Consider the following 23,798-nt stretch of genomic DNA (forward strand, 5'->3'; position numbering starts at 1 on the left):
ACGTTGCGGGGTCGTTTCCCTCCTGAGTGTGCGTGATTGTTCGCGCGTGCGCGCCCCTCCTCCTCCCCTCCTCTCCTCCTCTCCTCCTGCTCCTCAGCGTGGAGGTGCGGGGCCGCTGCTGGCTGCGGTTGCGGCACTGGATGGATCCGACGCGCATGTTTGCAGGTGAAGCCTCGGGCGGAGCGCAAGGACGGAAGTAAGCCGGCTTTCCTGTCCCCGTTTGCACACCTGGGGCGTCCCCGCCCCGCCTGTCCCCGCTCCGTCTGTCCCCGCTCCGTGGAGACATGTCCAACTCCAACAAGAGCAAGAAGGACAAAGAAATCCTCGCGGAGTACGAGAGCCAGGTGAAAGGTAAGGACGCCGGACACCTGGGGGTGTTTCTGGGTTCATCCCGGATGCTGCATGGGGGGGGGGGGGGTTATCAGTGTCTTTCTAACTGCCCCCCTCCCTGCGATCTCTTGCCGTTCCTCTGGGGCGGTGACTGCAGCAGTCTGCCTCCCCCCCCCCCTGATTACCTGATGCTAAACTGAGACGTGCTAAAGGTGAGGATACCTGGTTGCCATGGCCGTGGCCCCCTCCCATCCCTGTCCTTGTGGCGCCATGGTTACCACCCTCCCCAGCAGGGGGGGCAGATGACCTTTGAGTGAAACCACCGCCTCACGTCTCAAGCTTCACCTGCTGCGGAGGCGCTGTTCTAAATGCCCCCCCTCCCTCTCCGTCATCTTCCTCCTCTCCACATGGCTCCTCACATTTCCTCCTCCTCATCATCATCACCCCCCCCCCGAATCTTCTGAGTAATCTGCTCCATTCAGAAATACCGTCTCTCCTGTCTCCTTCCTCCTGCTGTCACCCGGCGCTTCTCCAGCTTTGTGGGGGGGGGGGTCTGTTCTGTTCGGGGGGGCCGTTGCTCTCGGGGAGGCCCGGCGTGGAGGTGACCGCTGCTTGGAGCCCAGCATATAGATCAGTGTTGTAACTATGTGCCTCCCAAGTCTGCCTCCCTGCTCCGGCTCCTGATTGGTCGATGCAGGAGGTGGTGAGCAATGTATACACAGGAGGCGGCCGCCATTCTCTTACGGGGGGGGGGGTAGGGGAGAATATCACAGTGCTGACGGGACATATTTGCGTTCTCCATGAGGAGGCTCCTGGATGTGGCACCTCCTCCATCTGAAGGAGGTGCAGAGGAGCGCCGCCTCCCCGTTCTGATGAGTGACATCACACCTGCAGGAGGAAGGAGGAGGAGGCGTGACTCCTCTGAGGAGAACCTCGCCTCCATCGCGCTTCACGATGATCCCGCGGTCCTCTGCCCTCGTGTCCTTGGGCCTGGTCGTCATGGAGACGGCCACCTCGGGAAGACTTCCCCAGCTTCCTCTTCCTGTGACATCACGCGGAAGAGGAGCACAAAGGCTGGACGCAGCGCGTGAGGCGGGGCTTAAGGCAGGAAGCGGTGGAGCTGTAGGTCGGATGCAGCCCTTGGCCGGTGGCCATTTTCCTCTGACATCACAGTGATGTCATGCTGCTGTAGCAAGCGTGCATCCCAAGATGAAACGACTACTGTTAGCTTTAGCTTTAGCCCGTTTACTAGCTATCGATTACATTTAGCGTGTTTCAACTTGATGCTAAAGCTAACACCTAGCTAGCACATGTTAGCAGCCTGCTGCTTGGTTGCGTCTGGAGAACGTTGCCAGTTCTCCTTCGAGCGCTGATCGTCCTCCTTTCGGGTTTCCAGCTCTGCAGATCCTTCAGATCAAAGCACACATTTGTTCTTCCCGCCTTTATTCCGGCGTGCTCCTCGCCGCCGCGGCGTTCCCACGTTGTGCTGATCAAAGAGGCGCGTCTTCAGGACGTTTCTGAGGAGACATCAAAAGCTGAACGGATGTCCTCCGTTCACGCTCCGCTGCCAGAGCGCTCGCTCCCCAGTGGATCTGCAGGAATCAGCTGATTCCTAGCCCCGCCCCCCAGGACAGGACAAAGCGCCCCAATGGTCCGTTTGTTGTTTTGGTTGTTAAACTATACTGCAGTTTTCTGCATGTTGTGGCGCCGTCTTTATGTTAGGCTAAGCTAACCGACCGGCAGCAGCCCTCATTCTGACTCCTAATCATTTTAAATATTTTGTTCTGAGCATTGTTTGAGAGGAGCAGGACGCCTCCACCCAATCGGAGACGTCCCCCAGCAGCCAATCAGAGACGTCTCTGAGCGAAACCTGCAGGCCTCAGGGACGCGGCGCACAGGCGACGTTTATTTACCGTGTGTGGAATGTGGCGGGATGGAACGGCAGCCATTTTAAGATTAGCAACGCGACAACAGTGAACACACGCACACGCACACACACACACACACACACTTCTGAGGCCTCGCCGTCCTGGCGTCCCTGAAGCGTGTCCTGCTCTGTGTGTCGGTGTCGATGCAGCAGATTGGAGCTCGTCTTCACCTTCCTCATCACATGGTTCACACACTGTGTGTGGTTGCCTAGACAACAGAGTGGAGAGAGACTCCCGGGGATGGATGGATATATATGAGAGAGAGAGAGAGAGAGTTTGCTCGCTCTCTCCCTCCTGCTGCAGATCCAGAAACTGAACGACCAGTGAAGCGTTACCGGCTGTTTCCACGCCGACTGTAGGACGTGTGTGTGTGTGTGTGCGTGTTCTAATGCGGTCCAAGGTGACTCCTCCTGGAGGAACGGACGGTCTTCATCAGTAATTATAAGGGATTCAAGAGGATGAAGGATGGGAGGAAGAGGAGTGGAAGCTCATTTCATTGATCAGTCAATCAACAGAAAATGAAGCACCAATCAGTCTCCAGCGCCTCGGACATGAGGACAGACATGACGGGGAGACGTCTCTCCATTGATGTCCAGCTGTTAGCAGCAGGGACGTTTGTCCGTCCTCTTCATGTAAATCAAGCGATGACGTTCAGAGCTGGGGCGGTTCTGCTGGGGCGGTTCTGCTGGGGCGGTTCTGCTGGGATGGTTCTGCCGGGACGGTTCTGCTGGGGTGGTTCTGCCGTGCAGGTTCTGCTGGGACGGTTCTGCCGTGGACGGTTCTGATGGGACGGTTCTGCTGGGGAGGTTCTGCCGGGGCGGTTCTGCCGGGGCGGTTCTGCCGGGGCGGTTCTGCCGGGGCGGTTCTGCCAGGGCGGTTCTGCTGGGACGGTTCTGATGGAGCGGTTCTGCCAGGGTGGTTCTGCTGGGGCGGTTCTGCTGGGAAGGTTCTGCTGGGGTGGTTCTGCCGGGGAGGTTCTGCTGGGGCGGTTCTGCTGGGGCGGTTCTGCTGGGATGGTTCTACTGGGGCGGTTCTGCTGGGGCGGTTGCGCGACGGTTCTGCCGGGGAGGTTCTGCTGGGATGGTTCTGATGGAGCGGTTCTGCCAGGGTGGTTCTGCCGGGGAGGTTCTGCTGGTGCGGTTCTGCTGGTACGGTTCTGCTGGGACGGTTCTGCCGGGGAGGTTCTGCTGGGGCGGTTCTGATGGAGTGGTTCTGCTCAGATGTCCCTCTGAATCCATGGAGGTTTTGCATCCGTCTTTTCCTCTCATCGAAATGAGGCGATGTCCCTTTGAAGTGGGACACGGAGACGGCGACTCTCCGGGCTTCTGATGTCTCCGTCTCGTCTCTGCAGATGTTCGGACCCAGCTGGTGGAGCAGCAGCGCTGCCTGGAGCAGCAGACAGAGATGCGGGTCCAGCTGCTCCAGGACCTGCAGGACTTCTTCAGGAAGAAGTCCGAGATCGAGACCGAATACTCCAGAAACTTGGAGAAGCTTGCCGAGCGGTTCATGGCCAAAACCCGAAGCACGAAAGACCACCAGCAATACAAGTAGGACGTTAGAGCGCTAGGCTGTGAGCGTGCTAGCAGTGTAAAACATCACTCGATATGCTGATGATCCTGTGATATACCTCTGTTGGTGTAGCTGAAGGCTAGCTCTCTGTTAGCTACTTAAAGGATCTGTTCTCTCCTCCAGAAAGGACCAGAACCTTCTCTCCCCGGTGAACTGCTGGTACCTGCTGCTGAACCAGGTGGGCTTCCTGTCACGTCCCAGAAACCCTTTCATGGCAGGAAGTCGCTGATCTTCCTTCCCTTTCCCAGGTGAGGAGGGAGAGTAAGGACCACGCCACCCTCAGCGACCTCTACCTGAACAACGTCATCTCTCGCCTCACGCACATCAGCGACGACTCGGCCCGCCTGCTGAAGAGGGTGAGCGTGTTCGTGGTGGTCCGCCGTCGCTCGGCGCCGTCACCCAGCCTTTAGCATTTAGCACCGCGGCGATTGGTCCTCGGTTCTAAACACAAAAAAACAGTTTTTACAGCGATCGATCTAATAAATCCTGCTGTTTGCTAGCCTTAAATCACAGAAATGTGAATTAGCTGCGGGTTTGTTCACTTTTCCCGGCGTCTTTAAGTTCACTAAATTCTAATGAAACGTGAAGAGCCCGTTTCCCTGAGTTAAACGGGCTCTTCATCGCCTCCACCTGTCGCTGCTGCTTCATTATTAATCCTCCTCTTCCTCGTCTTTCGTTAATGGCAGCCAAAGTGCAGCGGCTGCCAGCAGCTCTAAACAGCAAGGCGCCGCCTCCCAGAGGCGTAGACTAGTCCCGCCTCTTCTCACCGTGTCTGGACTCCAGGAACCGGGACTTAAAGTGCTGACCCAGAACCTCATGCTAATGCGAGATGTCTCCTCCTCCTCCTCTTGCAGAGTAAGGAGATCCTCTTCCAGCTCCAGGAGGACCTCATGAAGCTTCTGAATGAGCTTTACACCGTAAGTCCAACACGCCGTCCGGCGCCGGCGGCGGCCAAGGGCTTAGAAGCACCCCAAAGGTTTCAGTTTTGGTCCGTGTTGTGTTGTGTTGGCCGACCGTTGCCTAGGTGATGAAGACATATCACATGTACCACGTGGAGACGATCAGCGCAGAAACCAAACTGCGGGAGGCGGAGCGTCAGGAGGGGCGCGTGAAGGGCCTGTCGGCAGGGAGCCTCGGGGGGGAACCCGTGTTCGGCCTGCGGATAGAGGAACGCCACCAGAGACGCAACGCCGCCCGCAAGATGGAGAAGATGCGAGAGAAGGTACGCAGCTCGGTTCTGCTCTCGCCGGAAGCGCCTGCCAGCGCCCGTCTCCATCTCTTCCTCCTCCTCCTCCTCCTTTAGAGGAAGGCCAAGTACTCGGAGAACAAACTGAAGACCCTGAAGGCGAGGAACGAGTACCTGCTGACGCTGGAGGCCACCAACGCCTCCGTATTTAAATACTACATCCACGACCTGCCTGACATCATCGACGTGAGCAAACACGGATCACAAATACACACACAGCGGCTTTTCTGTCTGGTGTTGAAAATGTAACTACAACTCCCAGGATGCATTTCGGCTCATCTTCCAGCCTAGCGATTAGAGTATTGGTTGAAACTTTGGAGCCACGTGTTCGACACAGATTACCATGGGGACCGTTTCTTATTGTAGCAGGAGGGGCTCATGGGATTTGTAGTTTGCTAACAGCTGTGATGAGGCGTTACCTCCATCTTGTCTCAGTGCTGTGACCTAGGGTACCACTCCAGTCTGAGCCGGGCTCTGAGGACCTACCTATCAGCCGAACTGAGCCTTGAAGCCTCCAGGAGGGCGGGGCTGGAGGTGCTGGAGGGCGCCGTGGAGGGCCTAGACCCCGCCCGCGACAGGCAGCGTCTTCTGGGACTCTACCCCACCGCCTTCTGCCCCCCACAACGCTTCGGTTTCCAGGCCCACATGGGCGACACAGTCAGTACAGCAAGAAGTCGAGGCCAGGACACCGAGACTCTGAATAAACTGGATGATGTTCCACTTCCTGTCAGGTGACCCAGATTGCCCCCCAGACCCAGGTCCAGGCTGAGCTCACCCTCCGCCTCACTCAGCTCCAGACCCGCCTGGCGTCGCTGAAGATCGAGAACGAAGAGGTGAGAATGGCAGGAAGTCGTATCGTTCTAAAAGCCGTAAAAGAAGACGCCACACGGAGGTTGTTCTCGTCTCCTCTCCTCACCTGTCCAGGTAAAGAAGACCTGGGGGGCCACCCTCAACACCCTGCAGGACATGAACGTGCTCGAGGACTACGACGTGTCCCAGAGCTTCACCCACAGCCCGTCCTCCGAGTCGGTGAAGTCCAGCGTGTCGGACGGCTACCTGAACAAGCCCAGCCTGGCCAAGCGGCGGGCCAACCAGCAGGAGACGGAGCTCTTCTACTTCACCGTGAGGAAGCCCGAGACGCCCGAGGCTCCCGAGGCCTCGCCGGGAGGACCAGGACCAAGACCAAGACGTCCTCCACAGTAACGCTCTGTGTCCCTTTTCTCTGTGTATCCTCAGAAGTTCCGTGAGTATCTGGAGGGGAGTAATCTCATCTCCAAGCTGCAGGCCAAGCACGACATCCTGAAGAAAGCCTTGGCCGACGGTAAGACCCCCGACCCCCGGCCCCCGGGACGCCCCTCCATCCCGGACCGCCGTGTCCTTTCAGCTCGGCTCTCCTTTCTCTTGTCTTCCAGGCTATAAATCGGACCTGCTGACCACCAGGTACCGTCTCGTGTCAAACCGGACATTGTCTCTCCGCGCTGACGAGACTCCTCCCTTAATCTCCTCTTTGTGCTTCGTTGCAGTCGTGGGCGGAAGAACTCCCACAGCAAGCACCAGGTAGCGTCTCGGGTCCCGGGCAGGAAGTGGGTCTCGGGTCCCGGACAGGAAGTGGACTTCCAATGTCATTAAGATACCAACAACAACAAGTTCTCTGTGTTTGTAGGACGCAACCAAAGCCATACCCATGCTAGTAGAGAGCTGCGTCCGCTACATCAACCTCCACGGTGAGTAGACCGCCAGCACCGCCTGACTCCTCCTCCTCGGACCTCCTGACTCCTCCTCCTCTCGCCCACAGGCCTTCAGCATCAAGGCATATTCCGGGTGTCGGGATCCCAGCTGGAGGTCAACGACATCAAGAACTCCTTCGAGAGAGGTGACGTCGCCACCTGCAGGTCATGTGATCGGTAGCTTCGGGTGGTCGGGGTGCGTTTGAACTCTCCACCCGTCTCCTAGGTAACGACCCGCTGATTGACGAGGAGAGCAACCACGACATCAACTCCGTAGCCGGAGTGTTGAAGCTGTACTTCAGGGGTCTGGAGAACCCGCTGTTCCCCAAGGAGCGCTTCGACGACCTCCTCTCCTGCGTCCGTGAGTCCCGTGGCGCCGGTGGAGACGCTGTCCCCCGCCCCCCGTCCTCAGCGCGTCCTCGTCTTTGTGGGTTTCTTGCTGCAGGGGTCGACAGCATGTACGAGCGGGCGCAGTGCGTCCGGAAGATCCTCCTGGGCGTCCCGAGGCCGGCGCTGCTGGTGATGCGTTACCTGTTTGCCTTCCTCAACCAGTGAGTGTCCTCGTCCTCGAATCGTCCTCGAATCGTCCCCTCATCACGGCCCTCCTCGAGAACCGAGGAGGTGTTAAAGGTGGCGAGGGAGGAGGAGTGGGAGGTGCAGGCGTGATCTAACGGTTAAATGTAGCGCCGTGCTTCCTAGCAGGGAAACGAGAACACTTTGATCTCGAGAGAGGCGTGGCCCGACTGGGCCTGGCCCCGCCCATTCTTCTGTGAGCTAGCTGGACCTGTACCGCCTCCTCGTTGTGCTGGTGACGGACCCGAACCATTCCTCTCCCGCAGCCTCTCCCAGTACAGCGACGAGAACATGATGGATGCTGGGAACCTGGCCATCGTGTTCGGCCCCACCCTCCTGCCCACGCCGGACGCCCTGGACCAGGTGGCCTGTCAGGTGCACGTCAATGAGGTCATCAAGACGGTCATCCTGAACCACGACAACATCTTCCCAGACACTGCGGAGCTGCCCGGCCCGGTTTATGAGAAGTGCATGACCGGAGACCAGTACTGGTGAGACTGGGGACACGCCTTTAACCTGCTGGGCCCCGACGCGTGACATCGTCGTGACATCATCACAGCCATACAGTGACGCCGCCGTCATCTTTGCGTGGCTTCAGCCTGAATTAGAGCTTAAAATCACGCGAGGATAGAAGCGATGCTACCTGAGCTGGTACCAGACGCCCCTCCCCCTAACCCTAAACCCCCCCCAACAGGTCTTGCATAATTACAAAAGCTGTAATGTAGAAAGCTGCTGGACCGCACGGCGATGTCGTCCCTCTTTACGCCGTGGGGGCGGGGCCTTTTCAACCCGGCTGTCCAGGTGTGTGTTTGTTTGTCTGACGTGACGTAACCTGGCAGCCAATCAGAAGCCTGTATTCCCCTGTTTGCGGCCGACTGGCGAGCCTCGCCTCCATCTGAGCATGAATCCTCCCTTTGTTTGAAGGGAGGATTTCCACGCCTCTCTTCCTCTTCCTCTTCCTCCCGCAGCGAGAGTCCGTTCAGCGAGCCGGGGGCGCTGGAGGAGGCCGAGCCCGACGGCGGCACCGAAACCCAGACCAGCGACGAGGGTACGTTGAACCCCCGACCTCCAAACTATCGCCCACACTCCCGTCGCTCTGTGTCCTGGTGGAGAGCGGTTGCTACGGCAACAGCAGCCATGGAGACGTCTCACCCTCCTCCCTCCCTTCTGCACACCCCAGCAGCCTCCCTCCCTCCTCCCTGATGTCTCCGTCTCTGATGTAGCCCTTTCTGTAACGCCGTGCCCTGATTGGTCGAGCCGGGGGCGGGGCCGACTCCTTTGACTGACGGGTTCACCTTTACCCCCCCCCCATCCTCCTCTCTTCTCCCCGTCAGAGAGCGAGGCGGTGGAGGCGCTGGCGAGGTTCGACTACGTGGGCCGGTCGGGCCGCGAGCTCTCCTTCAAGAAGGGGGCGTCGCTGCAGCTGTTCCAGCGCGCGTCACATGACTGGTGGGAGGGGCGTCACAACGGCAGCCGCGGCCTGGTGCCTCATCAGTACATCGCGGTGAAGAACAGGCACGTCTCGCCGATCACTCACTATTGATCAGCTGATTACTGGTTGGCGTGTTGTGGGCGGGCTGCGGGGGCGGAGCTTGAGGAGTCTCCTCTAACGGCTTTATTGGCCCGAGGGAGTCGCTAACGGCCCGCGATCGATGGCTTAATTGATTGGTGTGTTGTGCGAGCTCCGCTGTCCATCGCAGTGATTGAGGGCGTGTCGTGTGTTTAGGGCGGACGCCGCGTCGGACACGCCCATCCAGAAGGGCGACAGCGACGGCGGGGGCAGCAGCACGGACGACAAGAGGTCCAGGAGCGAGCTGAGCTCCCCCACCGACGTCAGGCCGCCGGAGACCTACGGCAGGGCCAACAACAGGTAACACGCCTCCCGCTGGCGCCGGAGGAGAGGGGGCGGGGCTCTATGAGGCGTCATCGCAGCTCCCTGTCGCCGGCGGCGACTTCACCAGAAGAGAGGGAGTCTGGGCGTAGCGACCGCAGTAGAAGAACCATTTCCTGCATGTAAACACGCCCACCGGTGGAGCGGGGGCGGAGTCTCACCTGTGTGATTCACAGCAGCGATGACCGCCTCAGTCGTTTCTGACTTCCTGTTTTCCTGAGCTGACCACGTTCTACTTCCTGTTAGCCACAGGAGGAAGCGGACCGACGGTTTTTTCCGCCGCCCCCTCGGCCGCTCCAGCGACGCCCACTGCCTCGGTAACGGAGGCGTGATGGAGCGGAGCTCGCCGCCGGTGACGGGTCACTTCAGTCCCCGGGAGCTGCTGCTTGGGCGTGGTCAAGGCTTGACCCCGCCCCTCGACAGCCCTGAGCGCCGTCGACGCTCTGCCGCCCCCGTGACCATGACGGTGAGCCGGCACGATTCGCTGCGAAGGCCGGAGGACACGCCCATTCGCCGCTCCAGCAGCGGGCAGCGCGGCTTCGGGGAGTCGCACCGCTCGGGGGCGCCGGACGCCGACGCGCTCGCTCAGGTACGACCACGGATTCGACACGCCGCTGCGTTCCTGAATTTGAAGCTCCTCCTCCTCCTGCAGGACATCGAGGAGACGGTGACGGTGGCGCTGGGGGAGCTGAGGCAGGGCTGCCGCCCCGCCCCCGACGTGGTGCTGGACACTCTGGACCAGGTGAACAACGGGCCCACCTGCTCCTCCGAGTCTCCCAGCCCCCACAGCACCCCCAGCACGCCGGGCACGCCCGGGACCCCCGGGACCCCCAGCCCCCTCAGTCCTCTGAGCCCCATCAGCCCGCTACCTGGACCTCCACCTGGACCTCCAAGACCGGCCAACCCTTCCCCCGACACCTTCAAGCCCGTGTCGGCCGCCCGTATGGGGGCGCCGCTGCGACCTCCCGCCCTCAGGCCTAAACCTGTGGTCCCGCCCAAGAGCAGCACCCCGCCTCCGCCCCCACCACTGGACAAATCCTGCACCATGTGATCCAAACAGGGCCGACCCGGGCCCAGCTGAGCGTGGGGGCGGAGCCTAACTAGAAGCTCCCCTATGATGTGGTGTTTGTGTCGTCGCTTCCTGTTCTTCTTGGTGTGTAGGAGTTTCCTTTCTCCGTGTATCGAAGCATTTATCAGAGGTCAGCGGCGGGACGGGGCGTGGGGGACGCTGGGGACGCTGGGGAGTGTAGTCCGGCTCCAGTAAAGTGTAGTTCCAGTGACGTGAATGTTGGCTGTGCCGTCCTGAATGGGAGGACTTTTGTTTTGTAGTCCCTCTCTTGAACCACAGCGCCTCTAGCGGTCGGCGGCGGCGCCGCGCCCTGAATGTCTCGGTATTTACTGACTTTTCCGGTGAATGTCCGGTGAGCAGGCTGCTCACCCAACTCTTTAACGGCCTTCTTTTCCCCTGTGGGGGGCGGACCTTTTTCGGGGGACATGTTTGATTTAGTTCTTGTCGTGCGCGTGTCCTGCTTGCCTGTAAGCACCATAATAGTGATTGATGATCCATACCTGCCCCGTGCGCCGCGTCACGGGGATTTGGGGGGGGGGGGGGGGGCGTGTGCGTCACGGTTTACCTGCTTGTGAATCACTAGTTAACCTTAATAAGCTAACAGGGTGGGGCTCCTCGGTGGACGCCCGAAAATCACTTGAACAGCACACTGAATGTGGTTCCGGTGTGTGTGTGTGTGTGCGTGCGTGCGCGTGTGTGTGTGCGAGGATGTGAAAGTGCCTTTTTTTTTTTTATCCGTGTCGTTTTTGGAGAGTCCGCTCACGCATGTACCGCACGGAGACCCCGCGCGTCCCGTAGACTTTAGCGCCGCCCCATCGTGACGTAATAGGCTCGTGTTCTCGGCATGTCGCGTCATCGCATTAACTCAATAGAGGAAGGTGTCTGTTGGTGTCGCTGTGTTTGAACCCCGAGCTTCCTAAACGAGCTCCTATAGCCCAACGGATTGTATCAATGTTGTATTTATATTATAAATAAATCCCAATAAATTAGCAAATAGCGTTTCCTACTTTGGGAAGTTTGTGTTTGTGCTGCGCCGACCTTTAAATCGAACGAACCCTGACGGTCTTCATGCCGCTGCTGGAAGCAGGGAGGCTTCCGGGTGTGTTCGTTTCTGCTGACGGCGTCTCCCTTTGGTCGTTGATTCCTCGATTATTTAAATGTTAGTTAATTTGTTCATTTCTTATTTAACCACCTTGAAACTGAAGTAGTGAATGAAAGTAACTTTAATAATCATTTTTGAATTGCAGTCATTTTATTGTGACGCCAGAAAACATGAAGATACAATAATCGAGCTGAACAGCGACCTCTGGTGGGGAGATCAGGAAACGGTCAATCAATCAAGAGTAAAGCCTTTTGTCATGGAGATGAGGCTGAAAATGAACCATTAAACCATTTGGAGGCTTTTCAGCTGCCCTCCTGTGAGGAACCGGAGCCGCTCTGAACCGGAACCCGAAGGAGGTCGGCGTCTTCATCATCGTCATCCTCTCCGCCAAAGCTCAGCCTTTGGATCCGGGTTTGAGGGTGCTGAACGGTTTGGAGTTTCGCAGCGAGCTGGAGATCTCCTGCAGGAAGGCGGCGATGTGCAGATCCTTCTCCGACTTCCTGCCGTCGAAGATCATGACCAGCGTGAAGTGCGGCTCCGCCCGCGTGAGGTAGTAGGTGCTCTGCGCCTTGTCGTCGTAGAAGTGCACCACCTTGTCCAGGGTGTCGAGCTCGGCGGCGCGGCCCCCCATCATCATGACCACGTTGGGCCAGTGCGTCTGCGGCCGCTCCCCCGACGGCAGCGACACCACGGCGGGGAACTGCTCCACCCCCTTGGGGGCCTCGCGGTAGGCGTGCGGGTGGTGGTAGCCGTGGCCCTGGAAGCTCTCCGAGCCGCGGTTGTCGAACACCAGCGACACGTTGCTGGCGTCGTGTTTGCGGATGAAGGAGCAGATCTTGCCGTAGTAGTCCGGCGTGGTGCGCGCGGTCAGCGCCCGCATGTCCGCCGGCGCCGTCTGCCGGCTCAGGGCTTCGTGGAAGTAGAAGCTGAACTTGGCCAGGAGCGTGGCGTGGAAACGCTGCAGCCACAGGTACAGGTGCGGCGGCTGCACGGCCTTCTGGGACTGACCCCCGAACAGGTGCTTGCGGGTCTCTCTCTGCCGCTGGAACAGCTGACCCCACGCCGTCAGCTTGGTGCTGGCGCCGTGGAGGCGGAGCAACGCCGGGAGGAAGCTCCACTCCGAGAGCTGGGACTGGCAGCGCAGCAACTGGGTCACCACGTCCACCTCGGTCTGGAAGCTCTCCTCCAGCCGGCCCAGGATGGGGTGGTGGAACCTGAAAGGAGGCGGGGGGGGGGGCGTTCAGCCTGAGAGCGGGCATGGAACCCACGTCCCACCGGCCTGCGCCCCGACACTGACTTGGTGCTGTACTTGTGCAGGACGGCCTCCAGCGCGGAGACCAGCTCCTCCCAGTTTATGCTCTTCTGGCCCCCCAGCGAGTGCATCTTCTCGTACAGGTCCGCCATCTCCACGCGGGCCTGGGTGAAGTGGCAGAGCTGCTCCGACAGGTGCGACAGCAGGTCCTCCAGGTAGGAGGCGGAGCCCGGCTGACTGTGGCGGCCCGTCGTCGTCACCTTCCGGAGCTCGTTGAACAGGGACGTGTAGGTGGATCGGATCGAGTCCTTCCGGCTGAAGAAGGATTGGCCGCCTGCGGAGAGGAGAAAAGCTACGGTTCAGAAATGAAGCGCCACAGCGCCCCCTGCTGCTCCACCTGGAGAACAAGCTGAACCAGCACACCGGGTCGAACCCCACAATCAAGGTGGGCGTGTCGCCGTTACCCAGTTTCTGTCCCAGGAACGTCATGTTGTGGTACGCCTTCTCCGCGGCGGCCAGGTGAGCCAGGGCGGCGAGCAGCGCGGCCCAGGTGGGCCCGGCGCTCTTGCTGTTGTCCTTCTCCTTCTCCACGTAGTCCTTAGCCCGGTCGAAAGAAAACATGCCGAGCTGGGTGAAGAAGCTCTCCAGGATGGCCCGCTCTCTGGGAACGGGCCGCAGCTCCTCGGCCTCCGCCATGGGCCCGAGGTAGCTAACCGGGCTAGCGCTCCGCTAACCGGGCTACCAAGCGCTCCGCTAACCAAGCTAGCGCTCCGCTAACCGGGCTGCCAAGCGCTCCGCTAACCGAGCTAGCGCTCCGCTAACCGGGCTGCCAAGCGCTCCGCTAACCGAGCTAGCGCTCCGCTAACCGGGCTACCAAGCGCTCCACTAACCAAGCTAGCGCTCCGCTAACCGGGCTAGCAAAGCGACACTCCACCGCCCAGGTAAGAAACACCGCCCTGCTACTTGTAACGTTTTGACGTCATTTGAAAACTGATCCAGTCGTAAGGATTAAAATAAACGCTTCCAGTGTGTAAATAAAGCGGCTAACCAGCCAGCGCCGTGTTGGACGTAAACACTACGGAAGCTCAAGAGTGTCATAATAAATAGACCCGCGGAAGCGTTTCCGCACCTTCGCCACGGAGGCGTTAACCTAAGCTTATTGCATTCACTGAAGAAAAAAAAATTAGGTTTTCCTGAATTTATGAGATAACTTAAAGAAAAATAAAAGTTTCGGTTTTCCTGAATTTATGAGATAACTTCAAGCCCTATTTTCCGAAGAAGCATGTCGATGCTGCATGCAGCCTTCGCCCTCGTTTGCCCACAGATTGGATATTTTGAGCAGTGTAGCAGGTGAACACAAATGCCTAATTGTTTCCTGAGTAACAACAAAGCCATGTTGAAGGCATTTCTGCTGCATCATCTTATATCCATGGAGCATGCCATGTTGATTCATCTGTTCCTGAAGAAACAGCACAGTATCCAGCAAATCAGAATGGCACTTCTGAACAACCGCATAGACTTGAGGTGATACGCAAAGTCGATAAACTGAGAACAATCCCTTCAAGGTTACTCAGACAGCAGAGTATTTCCCAGTGTCTTAATCCAAAGATGAAAATAAAAACGAATAGAACAAGTAAGAACTACGGCAGCCATTACTAGACCTAAAATAAATAGGCCTACAGAATTGTTTCAAAATTTCAGAAAAACTGAAAAAATTACCTCTAAAAACCGGAAAAAATTACCGCTAAAAACAGAAAAGAAAATATTTGCTCTAAAAACCGAAAAATATTACCGCTAAAAACAGAAAAGAAAATATTTGCTCTAAAAACCGAAAAATAGTTACCTCTAAAAACCGAAAAATATTACCACTAAAAACAGAAAAGAAAACATTTGCTCTAAAAACCGAAAAATAATTACCACTAAAGACCGGGGAAAAAAATTACCTCTAAAAACAGAACAAAATACCTCTAATAACATAAAAAAACAAAAATTTAGCATTAATTTATCTCATTAATTCAGGAAAACCTAATTTGTTTTTTCTTCAGTGAATGCAATAAGCTTCCGTATTGACCTGTGACGTTCAGGTTAACTCGAATAGTTTCTAGAACAATAAAGTACGGAAGCCCGTTTCCGCCACTTGAAAAGAAAGACGTATCTCGCTCTCTCATAATTATGAGCTACTACGTCACAATTCATCCACGTGACCGCTGCTGTCGCTTTAAGAGCAGTTTGTTTTCGGAAGTCGGTCCTGCCTGTATCCCGGTGCTGAACGGGATCAGCTCGCTCCGTCGGAACTGACCGTTTATCGGTAGAAATCGACCTGATTGTTATTATTACACTTTTAAATAAAGAACGACGCGCCTGAACGGAAGTCCCGTTGAATCTGCCCGCCGTCCGAATGGAGCGCATCGTGGCTGGGCCGACAGGTGAGCTTCACCTGCTAACGCTCCGGGCTAGCTAGCTTGCTGCTACTCGCGTCGATGTTTAATTCTCAACATTCAGGTTAAACGTCACCGGTAGCTTCGAGGCTTGGACGTTACCAAGTTTGTCGATTCGCGTTATCGATCTGAAATCGGGACGCCTTGCGTAGCGTGCACGCTAACGCTAGCTAACCTCACGTCAAATAACTTGTAAGCATTGTTGTTTTAATCGGTTTATTGATTTGACATTGATTAGCAGCTAAATCGATTACCCATGTGATTGTTCTAACCGGACACCGGGCCGTGTTCCGGTTCGTTTATTGCTCCCTGGGGAGGAAACGGGCTCCGGTGGGGGCACCTGCCGGCGCGTCATCAATAGTCAGTGACGTTCAATCGCTGTCTCTGATTGGCTGATTCGTCTCTCGTCGTGTTGACCTGGAGATAAAGCCACATGTGACTCGTCTGGTTTGAAGCATGCTCGCTATTGATTATCTGGAGATGATTGATTAGACATGAACCCGTTTGGGTCGTGATGAAAGCGGCGCTTTGTGTTGGACTTTCATAAATGAGGCGACCCGGTCGCTGCCGAGCCAAACGGGATCCGGACCGGCTCGTGGATTGGGAGTCTCTGGTAAGTACGGGGGCTCCAACCGGGCTCCTTAGTAACCGCCGTAGTTTGGATCAGGGTGTAAATGAAGGAAGGCGGGGCAGCAGGCGCCTCCTGACCACCGGCGTCTGTCCCGCAGCTCCGCCCGCCCGTCTCCATGGACCGTGAGGACGTGGACTACGTCAACATGATGGCCGACATCCTGCTGCTGTGCGCCACGCTGGCGCTGTCCCTCTTCTTCTGGGTGGTGTCCCTGTCCATCAGCTCCTACTATGGTGAGCCCCGCCCCGCCGGGTTGAAGGAAGCGAATCCAACATCCCATCGATTTCTGCATGTGTTGAAAGGAACGCTGCAACCGGCGTCGCCATGGCGATGGCTGTTCTCCATCTTGGTTCCCCTGGTTCTGACCATCAGAGCGCTGAAGAGACGCAGCCTGGACTGGACCGGAGCGCTGGCAGGTGGGTTCAGTCGGGTTCTTGAATGGGGCGGGGCGGGGGGGGCGCACTGGGATGAACGCCGCTTTGTCCCGGGAGCGTGGAGGAACACCTAATCAGTCGCGAGCGTTTCAGTGGCGTCCTTGTTTGGCGTGACGATTGGGAAAGCCCCCCCCCCCCCCCTCCCTCCCAGCCAGGGAACGCCATGGCGTTCCCGTCTATTGGGCGAGGTCCTCCCTGCAGGGCGAGCGATCCGAAGCGACCCGGCACTGAAACGCCGGCGAGTCTGTGGTGACGCGTGGGCGCTGTTGCCCCGGGCAACAGGGTGACGACCTCCGATAACCCCGTCTCCTCAGCGCTCCCGGTGGGCTTCGTGATGACGATGGCCAACTACAGCTTCTTCGCCACCCTGCTGACCTTCTTCGTCACCTCCTCCAGGCTGACGCGCTGGCGAGGAGCGCAGAAGAAGAAGATGGACAGCGAGTACAAAGAAGGTGAGGGCCGAGGGGGGGGGGGGGGCTTGCTTGCCGCTCTGGCTGGTTCCGATCCGAACGCTTGTGTCTGGGTTAGGGGGCCAGAGGAGCTGGGTCCAGGTGTTCTGTAACGGCGGCGTCGCCACGGAGCTGGCGCTGCTCTACATGATGGAGGTGAGAACCGCTTTGATGTTTATGGGATCGCCGCCGCCGCCGCCTGACCCGTGATGGTTTTGTCCCAGGTGGGTCCAGGTGAGATCCCCATTGACTTTTCTAAGCAGTACTCCGCGTCCTGGTTGTGTCTTGCTCTACTGGGAGCTCTGGCGTGCAGCGCGGGGGACACCTGGGCGTCAGCGGTGGGGCCTGTCCTCAGCCAATCAAAGCCGAGACTCATCACCACCTGGCAGGAAGTCCCGGCAGGTAAAGGCTTTCATCTTATTTGGGGAGAAGGACCTTCGTTTCATTCTCGTCTTTCAGGAACCAATGGTGGCGTCACGCCCGTCGGATTGGTCGCCAGCTTCCTCGGTGGGCTTGCTGTGGGCGTGGCTTATTTTGCGAGTCAGCTCCTGCTGCTCAGCGACCTGCACAGGGCCGACCCCCAGTGGCCCCTGATGGTGTACGGGGGCGTGGCCGGCCTGTCGGGCTCCATGCTGGACTCCTTCCTGGGGGCTCACCTGCAGTACTCCGGTAGGACCAGGACTTCGGCGGCGTCGGGGAAGGTGAACGCGACCCACTTCCTGTTTCTCTCCAGGCTTCGACTCGAGCACCGGGATGGTGGTGAACTACGAGTCGGCCAGCACCCGGCGGATCTGCGGCAAACCCATCCTGGACAACAACGCCGTCAACCTGTTCTCCTCCCTCCTGGTGGCGCTGGTCCTGCCCGGGCTGGCGTGGGGGTTCTGGCCTCGCTAGGCCGAGGGAGGTTACATTTATTTAACGCTCTTTTAATGCTTCGTTCCGAAGCAGAAGTCCTGTGCTGAAGCTATTAAACGCTCCAGAACCCGCTCGCTAGCGTTCCGTTCATTCCGTGTTTGAAACAGGATCTGCGGCAGGGTTCCAGAGGTATCACCGTTTTTATTAGTCAGAGGAAAGGCACTAAACCAAACTGGGCGAGAGAGAGAGGGGAAAAGGGGAGAAGTTCCGCTCATCCTTCGGCGCCCCCGAGACCGCGAAAACCCGATAGAAATAAACCAGAACCGACATCGTTTCACGGGTCAGAACCAGAATCAATTCAATCCATTCGGGCCGGAGCTTCATTGATTATCAAGGAGAATTGAAGTCGTGATCTCAGGAACGGTACGGAAAAATTCCAGCGCAGTTTAAGAGTTCGGAGGGGCGGGGCCTAAGACAAACCGACCAATTATTTAATTCCAGCCTTTTCTCTCCCTCTGACGTTTAAATATTTAATAACTTAAATGTCTGGAGTGTCTCAGTGAACAGAAAGTTTGGGATCGAAACTGAACAGAACGGACCTCAACCAATTATCCTCTTACACACACACACAGGAAGGGGCGGAGCTTCAGAGCCCGTCTGGTCACAGCTGGTCTTTGAAGTAGCCGAGTTTGGCTAAAGACATTTCTCTGCGGAGCTGCATCACCTCCCAGAACATCTGCTCTGCTGGGGTGGGAAACAGGAGGGTCACATGATCACCTGGTCACCAGGTAACCAGCACTAATAGTTTCACGTTCCTTAAGTCTGAAGAACAACGCTTAGCATGTAGCTTCGTCAACATCGTTCCAGCTGAGGCTCTACTACAGGATTACCATAACATTAAAGTAATGGATTACATCTAAAGGGCGTGTGTGTGTGCGTGTGCACGTGCGTCTCACCGTCCTGCTGCTTCACCAGTCCTTGGTGGATGTAGCGAATGTAGGTGAAGAAATTACACACAGCTGTGATCTGAGGAGAGAAGCAGCCAGTTCAGCCGCTGTACTTCCTGTTGGAGGCGGGGCTACGGCACCTTAAAGACGCCTCACCCTGTATCTGCAGTAGGGGGACACGTAGTAGTAGCTGGACGAGTCGCCGAACTTGATTCTGTGCTTGCAGGCTTTGGTCTGGCCGCTCAGGGCGCACTTTCTGCCAGCGAGACAAAAGAGAGGGACGATGGAGAGACGACAAAGGGCGAGCGAAAGCTTGATGAAGGACAACGAGGGGGAGGAGTCTCACTTTGGTCCTCCGCACTCCACCGCTGAGGCTTTGACCACGGGCAGCGGTTGGAAGCCCACCGGCTCCACGCTCAGCGCGTTCTGCTCCACCGCCTCCAGAATGGCCGACCCCAGCTGGGGGAGGTCACATGACATCACCGTTCAGTTTACACGTCTGAGGAGCGGCGGTGGCGGCGGCGTGAGACGCACCTCGCTCCTGCTGAAGGTGAGACAGGGGAAGATGTCCTCGCGGTAAACCCTCTCCAGGAAGCAGCAGCTGCGGTCCAGCGTCGGCTCCTCCCTCCACGCCTTGAAGTCGCTGAACAGCTGACTGTCCACCTGTCCGACGGGCGGACGCGGCGTCATTGGTGGATCCAAACAGGAAGTGTCCCGTTCGGAAGCACCGCCTACCTCTCTGCATTCCCGTACGATTGGCTGCGTGGCCGAGGGGTCGGGCTGCGTCCCCAAGATGGCGGAGGAGGTGCTCTTGTTTCTGCTGTGGCCCTTCCTGAAGGGCGTCTTCACACCTCCCCCCCCCGCAGAGGGGAGCTCGCCCACCGGGGAGGTGGGGGAGGAGAGGACCAGAGTCTTCAAGGCCTGAACCTCAGCCTGGAGGACGTCGATCTGAGGAGGAGGAGGAGGAGCCGGTTGAATTATTATTTACCCGTTTGTTTGTTGTTTGTTTGTTTACCTTCCCCAGAGCTTCTTTCAGCTGCTTCTCTGCGTTCGCCTGTTTGATGTTGGCTTCTCTGACCATTTTATGGGCTTCCTGGAAACATACACACACACACACACACACACACGTGATGGAAGGAGGAGCTTCAGACAATTAGCTTATAGCAGTTAGCATCGAGTCAAAAAGAAAAAAACAAATGGACGTCTTCGGGGTGGAGATGGAGGCGGGGCCAAACACTTTCATGTAATTTAGACACTGTCTAAATAAATGAAGCAGTTTGTTTACTCCACTGCTCACAAACAGGAAGTAGTCGCGTCATTAAATACTCAGCGCCACGCCCCCAGGTTCTGATTGGCCGCTGCCTCAGGAAGGACGGAGACAGGAAGGAGGAAGCAGAGGAGGCGGACCGACCTGGAAGAGGCTGGCGGTGAGCTCCTCCAGCTCCTGGCCGAGCTGGTCTCTGACTTTAGACAACCTCTCACACTCCTCATCCTTCAACAGCAGCTCCTTACCCCCCCCACGCACACACACACACACACGCACACATGCACAACAACAACCAAACAAAAGCAACACAAATTAAAACCATAGAATGGAAACAAAAAACAAAGATGGAGAAATAAAGTGGTTTTAAATCAAACATGAAGGAGACATGTCGGCGTAAGCAATGAATGGATGAAGACGCGTCTGACCGTCTGTGTGTCTCTGCCCATCTGTCTCTGTGTCCCCGTCCCCGTCCTACCCTCTGCGCCTTGGTCAGCTCCTCCTTCAGCCTCTCGTATCCTTTCTCTCCGTATGTCCGTGTGTCTCTGTGTGTCTCTGTGTGTCTCTCTCTCTCTCCCTGTCCGTCCGTCCGTCTCCGTGTCCCCGTCTGTCTCCCCGTCCCCGTCCTACCCTCTGCGCCTTGGTCAGCTCCTCCTTCAGCCTCTCGTATCCTTTCTCCCTGACCTCCATCACCGACGGGCTGCGAAGGCGCGACAGGCTGTCGCTCAACGCGCTGCACTCCTCGCCGTCCTCCCCCGACAGGAAGCCCTCGGCCGACTCCGCCTCCTGTCCTGGCACGCTGTGTGGCGTAACCATAGAAACAGAGTACCGTCACATGTCAGCGAGCCTTCTGGAACAGAATCAATAATTTCCTGTCGACTTTCATTCAGAACTTTTGACAGTTTCTCATATGTAGGCAGAGAAATGCGATCAATAATCAATAATCTGGTTAATCACCGCCTTAACCCGACACCAGGGACAGCTTACCTTCCATTGTGGCTGTGCCGTGGCGTGGAATAGACTGGCTGCGTGGGGAGCTGGTCTGCCCGTAGGGAAGTGGGCAGGCCAGGAGGCGGAGCTCCCAGGGAGTGGGTGCGGTACAGCGAGGTGGGCGGGGCGCTGTGACGGGCAGGTGGCCTCTGCTCCGCCTGGTTCTGCAGGTCGAACAATCCAATTAAAACCAGAGCCGTCCACGCTGAACGGCGTCCCGCGACGCGGGGACGGGTTGACCTACCTGGAGGTCAGGTGTGGTGGGTGAGGCCAAGTTCACCTCGTGAAAACCCTCCAGAGCTTCAGCATTGCTGCGACCGCTGCTGCAGGCCATCGCAGCCGCTGTGGGACATCCTACGCCCTGGGGGGACAGATCGGGACGACCAGAGACGTCAGAGACGACCGCCGACCGGCAGCACAAGACGGTCATGTGACTAGAGACAGACGACGCCCTCATCGTGTTTAAAGGTCTGCTGAAGACGTCCGTTCAAGCCCCGCCCCCTTCAACCTGTCAACGTCTAAAGAACGTTCCCACTAATGAAAAGCAACTGCAGGTCGTTGATCACTGATCGGACCTGATTGATCGTCATCAGTTTACTGTCACGTTTGATTTGGTTTCATCGACCGACAGCTGGGACTGCTGATGCATTCAGGGACAGTCAGACATGTGAGGTTTATGAGATTTTTATGTAGACCTAAACACAAAAGCAGAGTTTTGTGATAAATAAAACGGGGCCTTAATAAACACCAGCAGAGGGCAGCGAGGTCTGCTGTTTGATCCTTTGAAACCCCATCCGAGGCTGGACGCTAAGCTAAGCTAAGCTAAGCTATGTCCAACAGGCTAACCACTGTGTTCGACCAGGTGACACTTCTTGTTACCATGGCGACAGAATTGCTCCCGTCAGTCAAACCCCGGTGAAATCAACACAATCCGGCCTTTCACCTGGTCCTCCCGTCTCCATGGAGACCAGTCCGAGGGCCCGTAGAAACCCGACACTAAGGGATGCTGGGTTTGGGTCGGGTTACAGCAGCAGCAGAATTACAACATGGAACCCGTAGCCCGCTGCTAACCCCGCCCCTACAGGTGGGTCACATGACCTGCACCCACCTGATGACCCGGGTTCAACTCCAGCTCAGACCTCGCTCAATTCCTCATCTCTCACACAAAAGGCTAAAGAGGAAGCGACCCAAACGTTCGACCCGACGGTCACCAGAGTCCACCAAGACCCGGTTCCAGAAGGTTCTGGATCAGATCACCTGACTGGATCCACAGAAACCCTCTGGATCCGAAGAAGCAGGCGAAGCAGGAATATTCCAGAACTGGAATAACAATTCCTCCGGAACCAGAAGTTGGATCCGGACCAGGCTAGCAGCGGGAGGCTTCCATCTTCTACTTCTACCTGATTGATCCAGCTGAACTGCTGCAGCGTAAAAACAGCCTCAAATTAACCGATCACACAACAAACGTTGAACTGTTGGCTTTTCTTTGATGTTTATTCGTTGGATTCTGGTTCCGTTCTTCGCAACAAGCACTCAGCGAGTACCGGGAACAACAGAACCTCTGTCCGCCCACATGACGTCCGGCTAGCCCCGCTCGTTACAGTAACGACGCTAACAGGCTAGTTGAATTACCCTCATGTGACTCGCTGTGGACCGTGAACGCACCAGGTCGGCGGCGCGGCGACAGCTAGCAGCGGGCTAGCCACGGATAGCATGCTAGTAGCTGATCCCCCCCGGGGGCTGCCGTAAGAATGCTAACGACTAGCTAGTCCGTCGAGCTAACGACTATCGCTCATCTAACGTCAGTTAGCATCAGGCTAGCGTGTATGCTAGCGGCGGTATTTATGCTGATGAAAATAAAACTGATTTATTCTGTCAAAACAATCCAAAACATTTCACTATTCGCACCATGGGGGATCACTGGAGAGGGTGTTTCCATTACCGGCCACCGCACAAACCCCAAACACGGTTGGATGATTTCACAAGTAACGCGGGGAATAATGTTCCTTTTTATGCGTGGCCAGCAGTAAACGTGCGTAAACACCAGCGGCCACGATGCGCGGCCACGACGCGCGGCCGCCTGCCTGCAAGCCAGGGGAGAGAAAGTGCGCCAGACGGTCTCTGTCCGATAATGGGCGCGTTACGATAACGGGGCATTTGCATGTCGGTAGACCGTCGAGCCAGAAAACTTCGCAGCGGCTTTAATTAACGACGACCGTAATAACCGGCCGGCCGGCCGTGACTCACCGGACGTCTGTGCGGACAGCAGCCCAGCCGGTCGGTCTTCCTGCCGTTAACAATGCGAACGAACCGGAGCAGCCGTTGACGCAAACCGGAGCTGGTTACTCCGATGACGCGGAGGTGCGTTGAGGGACGGCTGGGAAAAAAGAGAAAACAATTCTTCTTCTTCTTGTTGATTTTTCACGGCGGCTGGCCACCTTTGCGACGGGGCATTACCGGCGCCCACCGGTACCGACGGTGGGCGCCGGTGATTCTGTCGTTAATTAAATCATCTAAAGTTGATCCGATATGAGTGTTATTTGTTTGTTGTTTGTTTATTTGTTTATTTGTTTTTTGTTTCTTTCACACACACGGTGAACAAACGAGCTCCGGGTTAGCAGGTAGCTTCCAAAACAACAAATCATCACGGATAAGTCATTTAATTGTTCCTAAAGCTCTATTTAAGCGCAGGACGCAGCAGAACCATGTCTGCTCATGAAGCTGAAATGTCCTACTGTCCCTGAATCTATCCTAGCGAAATTGTGTGTGTGTGTGTGTGTGAGCGCGACAACTTTCCACTGTCACTCGTGTCAACATTTGCACAAATACCTGGATGACACACACACGCACACACACACACACACACACACACGCACGCACGCACACGCACACGCACACGCACATACACACGCCCTGTCAGGCTGTGGGTGGAGTTTCCTCAGTGTTTTTAAGTCGTGCGTAAAGCGCCGCCGGGTCATTACGCACACGGAGCGCACCGAGACGCACCGGGAGCGGGACGCTGCGGGACGCACCGGGACTCGCTCAGACGAAGCGGAGATCAACATTAATGCTGCGCGTGAACGCGCGCTGATTTCAGGATGAC

General features: G+C 56.9%; 4 protein-coding genes across 7 annotated transcripts; 2 read left to right on the top strand and 2 right to left on the bottom strand.

The window, feature by feature from the left end:
- Positions 1-284: 284 nt before the first annotated feature.
- LOC137911002 (SLIT-ROBO Rho GTPase-activating protein 1-like) lies at positions 285-10,315 on the top strand. The gene is made up of 23 exons (XM_068755426.1): positions 285-351; positions 3,610-3,805; positions 3,951-4,005; positions 4,076-4,183; positions 4,682-4,744; positions 4,852-5,049; positions 5,131-5,259; positions 5,509-5,730; positions 5,805-5,906; positions 5,998-6,195; positions 6,310-6,394; positions 6,486-6,513; positions 6,597-6,630; positions 6,737-6,797; positions 6,869-6,946; positions 7,027-7,161; positions 7,246-7,351; positions 7,640-7,864; positions 8,342-8,421; positions 8,708-8,888; positions 9,100-9,243; positions 9,511-9,853; positions 9,917-10,315. Exons 1-23 carry the CDS (start codon positions 285-287, stop codon positions 10,313-10,315), a joined length of 3,237 nt encoding a protein of 1,078 aa, XP_068611527.1.
- A 1,283-nt stretch (positions 10,316-11,598) lies between these two features.
- Positions 11,599-13,383, bottom strand: kics2 (KICSTOR subunit 2). Its single transcript, XM_068754973.1, has 3 exons — positions 13,152-13,383; positions 12,733-13,021; positions 11,599-12,649 (listed from the first exon to the last, which is right to left on the bottom strand). Exons 1-3 carry the CDS (start codon positions 13,381-13,383, stop codon positions 11,830-11,832), a joined length of 1,341 nt encoding a protein of 446 aa, XP_068611074.1. The 3' UTR covers positions 11,599-11,829.
- Positions 13,384-14,932: 1,549 nt separating this feature from the next.
- On the top strand, positions 14,933-17,625 carry tmem19 (transmembrane protein 19). 3 transcript variants are annotated; one of them, XM_068755132.1, is made up of 8 exons: positions 14,933-15,113; positions 15,678-15,738; positions 15,854-16,172; positions 16,505-16,642; positions 16,719-16,795; positions 16,864-17,041; positions 17,099-17,308; positions 17,373-17,623. In XM_068755132.1, exons 3-8 carry the CDS (start codon positions 15,872-15,874, stop codon positions 17,531-17,533), a joined length of 1,065 nt encoding a protein of 354 aa, XP_068611233.1. In that variant the 5' UTR covers positions 14,933-15,113; positions 15,678-15,738; positions 15,854-15,871; the 3' UTR covers positions 17,534-17,623. The 3 variants fall into 3 exon arrangements, with proteins under 3 accessions (XP_068611233.1, XP_068611232.1, XP_068611231.1); XM_068755131.1 differs by lacking the exon at positions 15,678-15,738; XM_068755130.1 differs by lacking the exon at positions 14,933-15,113 and having other exon boundaries at positions 15,121-15,738; positions 17,373-17,625.
- A 50-nt stretch (positions 17,626-17,675) lies between these two features.
- On the bottom strand, positions 17,676-23,011 carry rab3ip (RAB3A interacting protein (rabin3)). Of its 2 annotated transcripts, none has more exons than XM_068755129.1 (12): positions 22,943-23,011; positions 20,940-21,056; positions 20,693-20,859; positions 20,336-20,504; positions 19,853-19,948; positions 19,457-19,534; positions 19,177-19,389; positions 18,976-19,104; positions 18,788-18,900; positions 18,598-18,697; positions 18,451-18,520; positions 17,676-18,235 (listed from the first exon to the last, which is right to left on the bottom strand). In XM_068755129.1, exons 2-12 carry the CDS (start codon positions 21,027-21,029, stop codon positions 18,156-18,158), a joined length of 1,305 nt encoding a protein of 434 aa, XP_068611230.1. In that variant the 5' UTR covers positions 21,030-21,056; positions 22,943-23,011; the 3' UTR covers positions 17,676-18,155. The 2 variants fall into 2 exon arrangements, with proteins under 2 accessions (XP_068611230.1, XP_068611228.1); XM_068755127.1 differs by having other exon boundaries at positions 17,676-18,238.
- Between the last annotated feature and the right edge of the window lie 787 nt (positions 23,012-23,798).

Source organism: Brachionichthys hirsutus, chromosome 22 (genome assembly GCF_040956055.1).
Source record: "Brachionichthys hirsutus isolate HB-005 chromosome 22, CSIRO-AGI_Bhir_v1, whole genome shotgun sequence".
Lineage (NCBI taxonomy): Eukaryota > Metazoa > Chordata > Actinopteri > Lophiiformes > Brachionichthyidae > Brachionichthys > Brachionichthys hirsutus.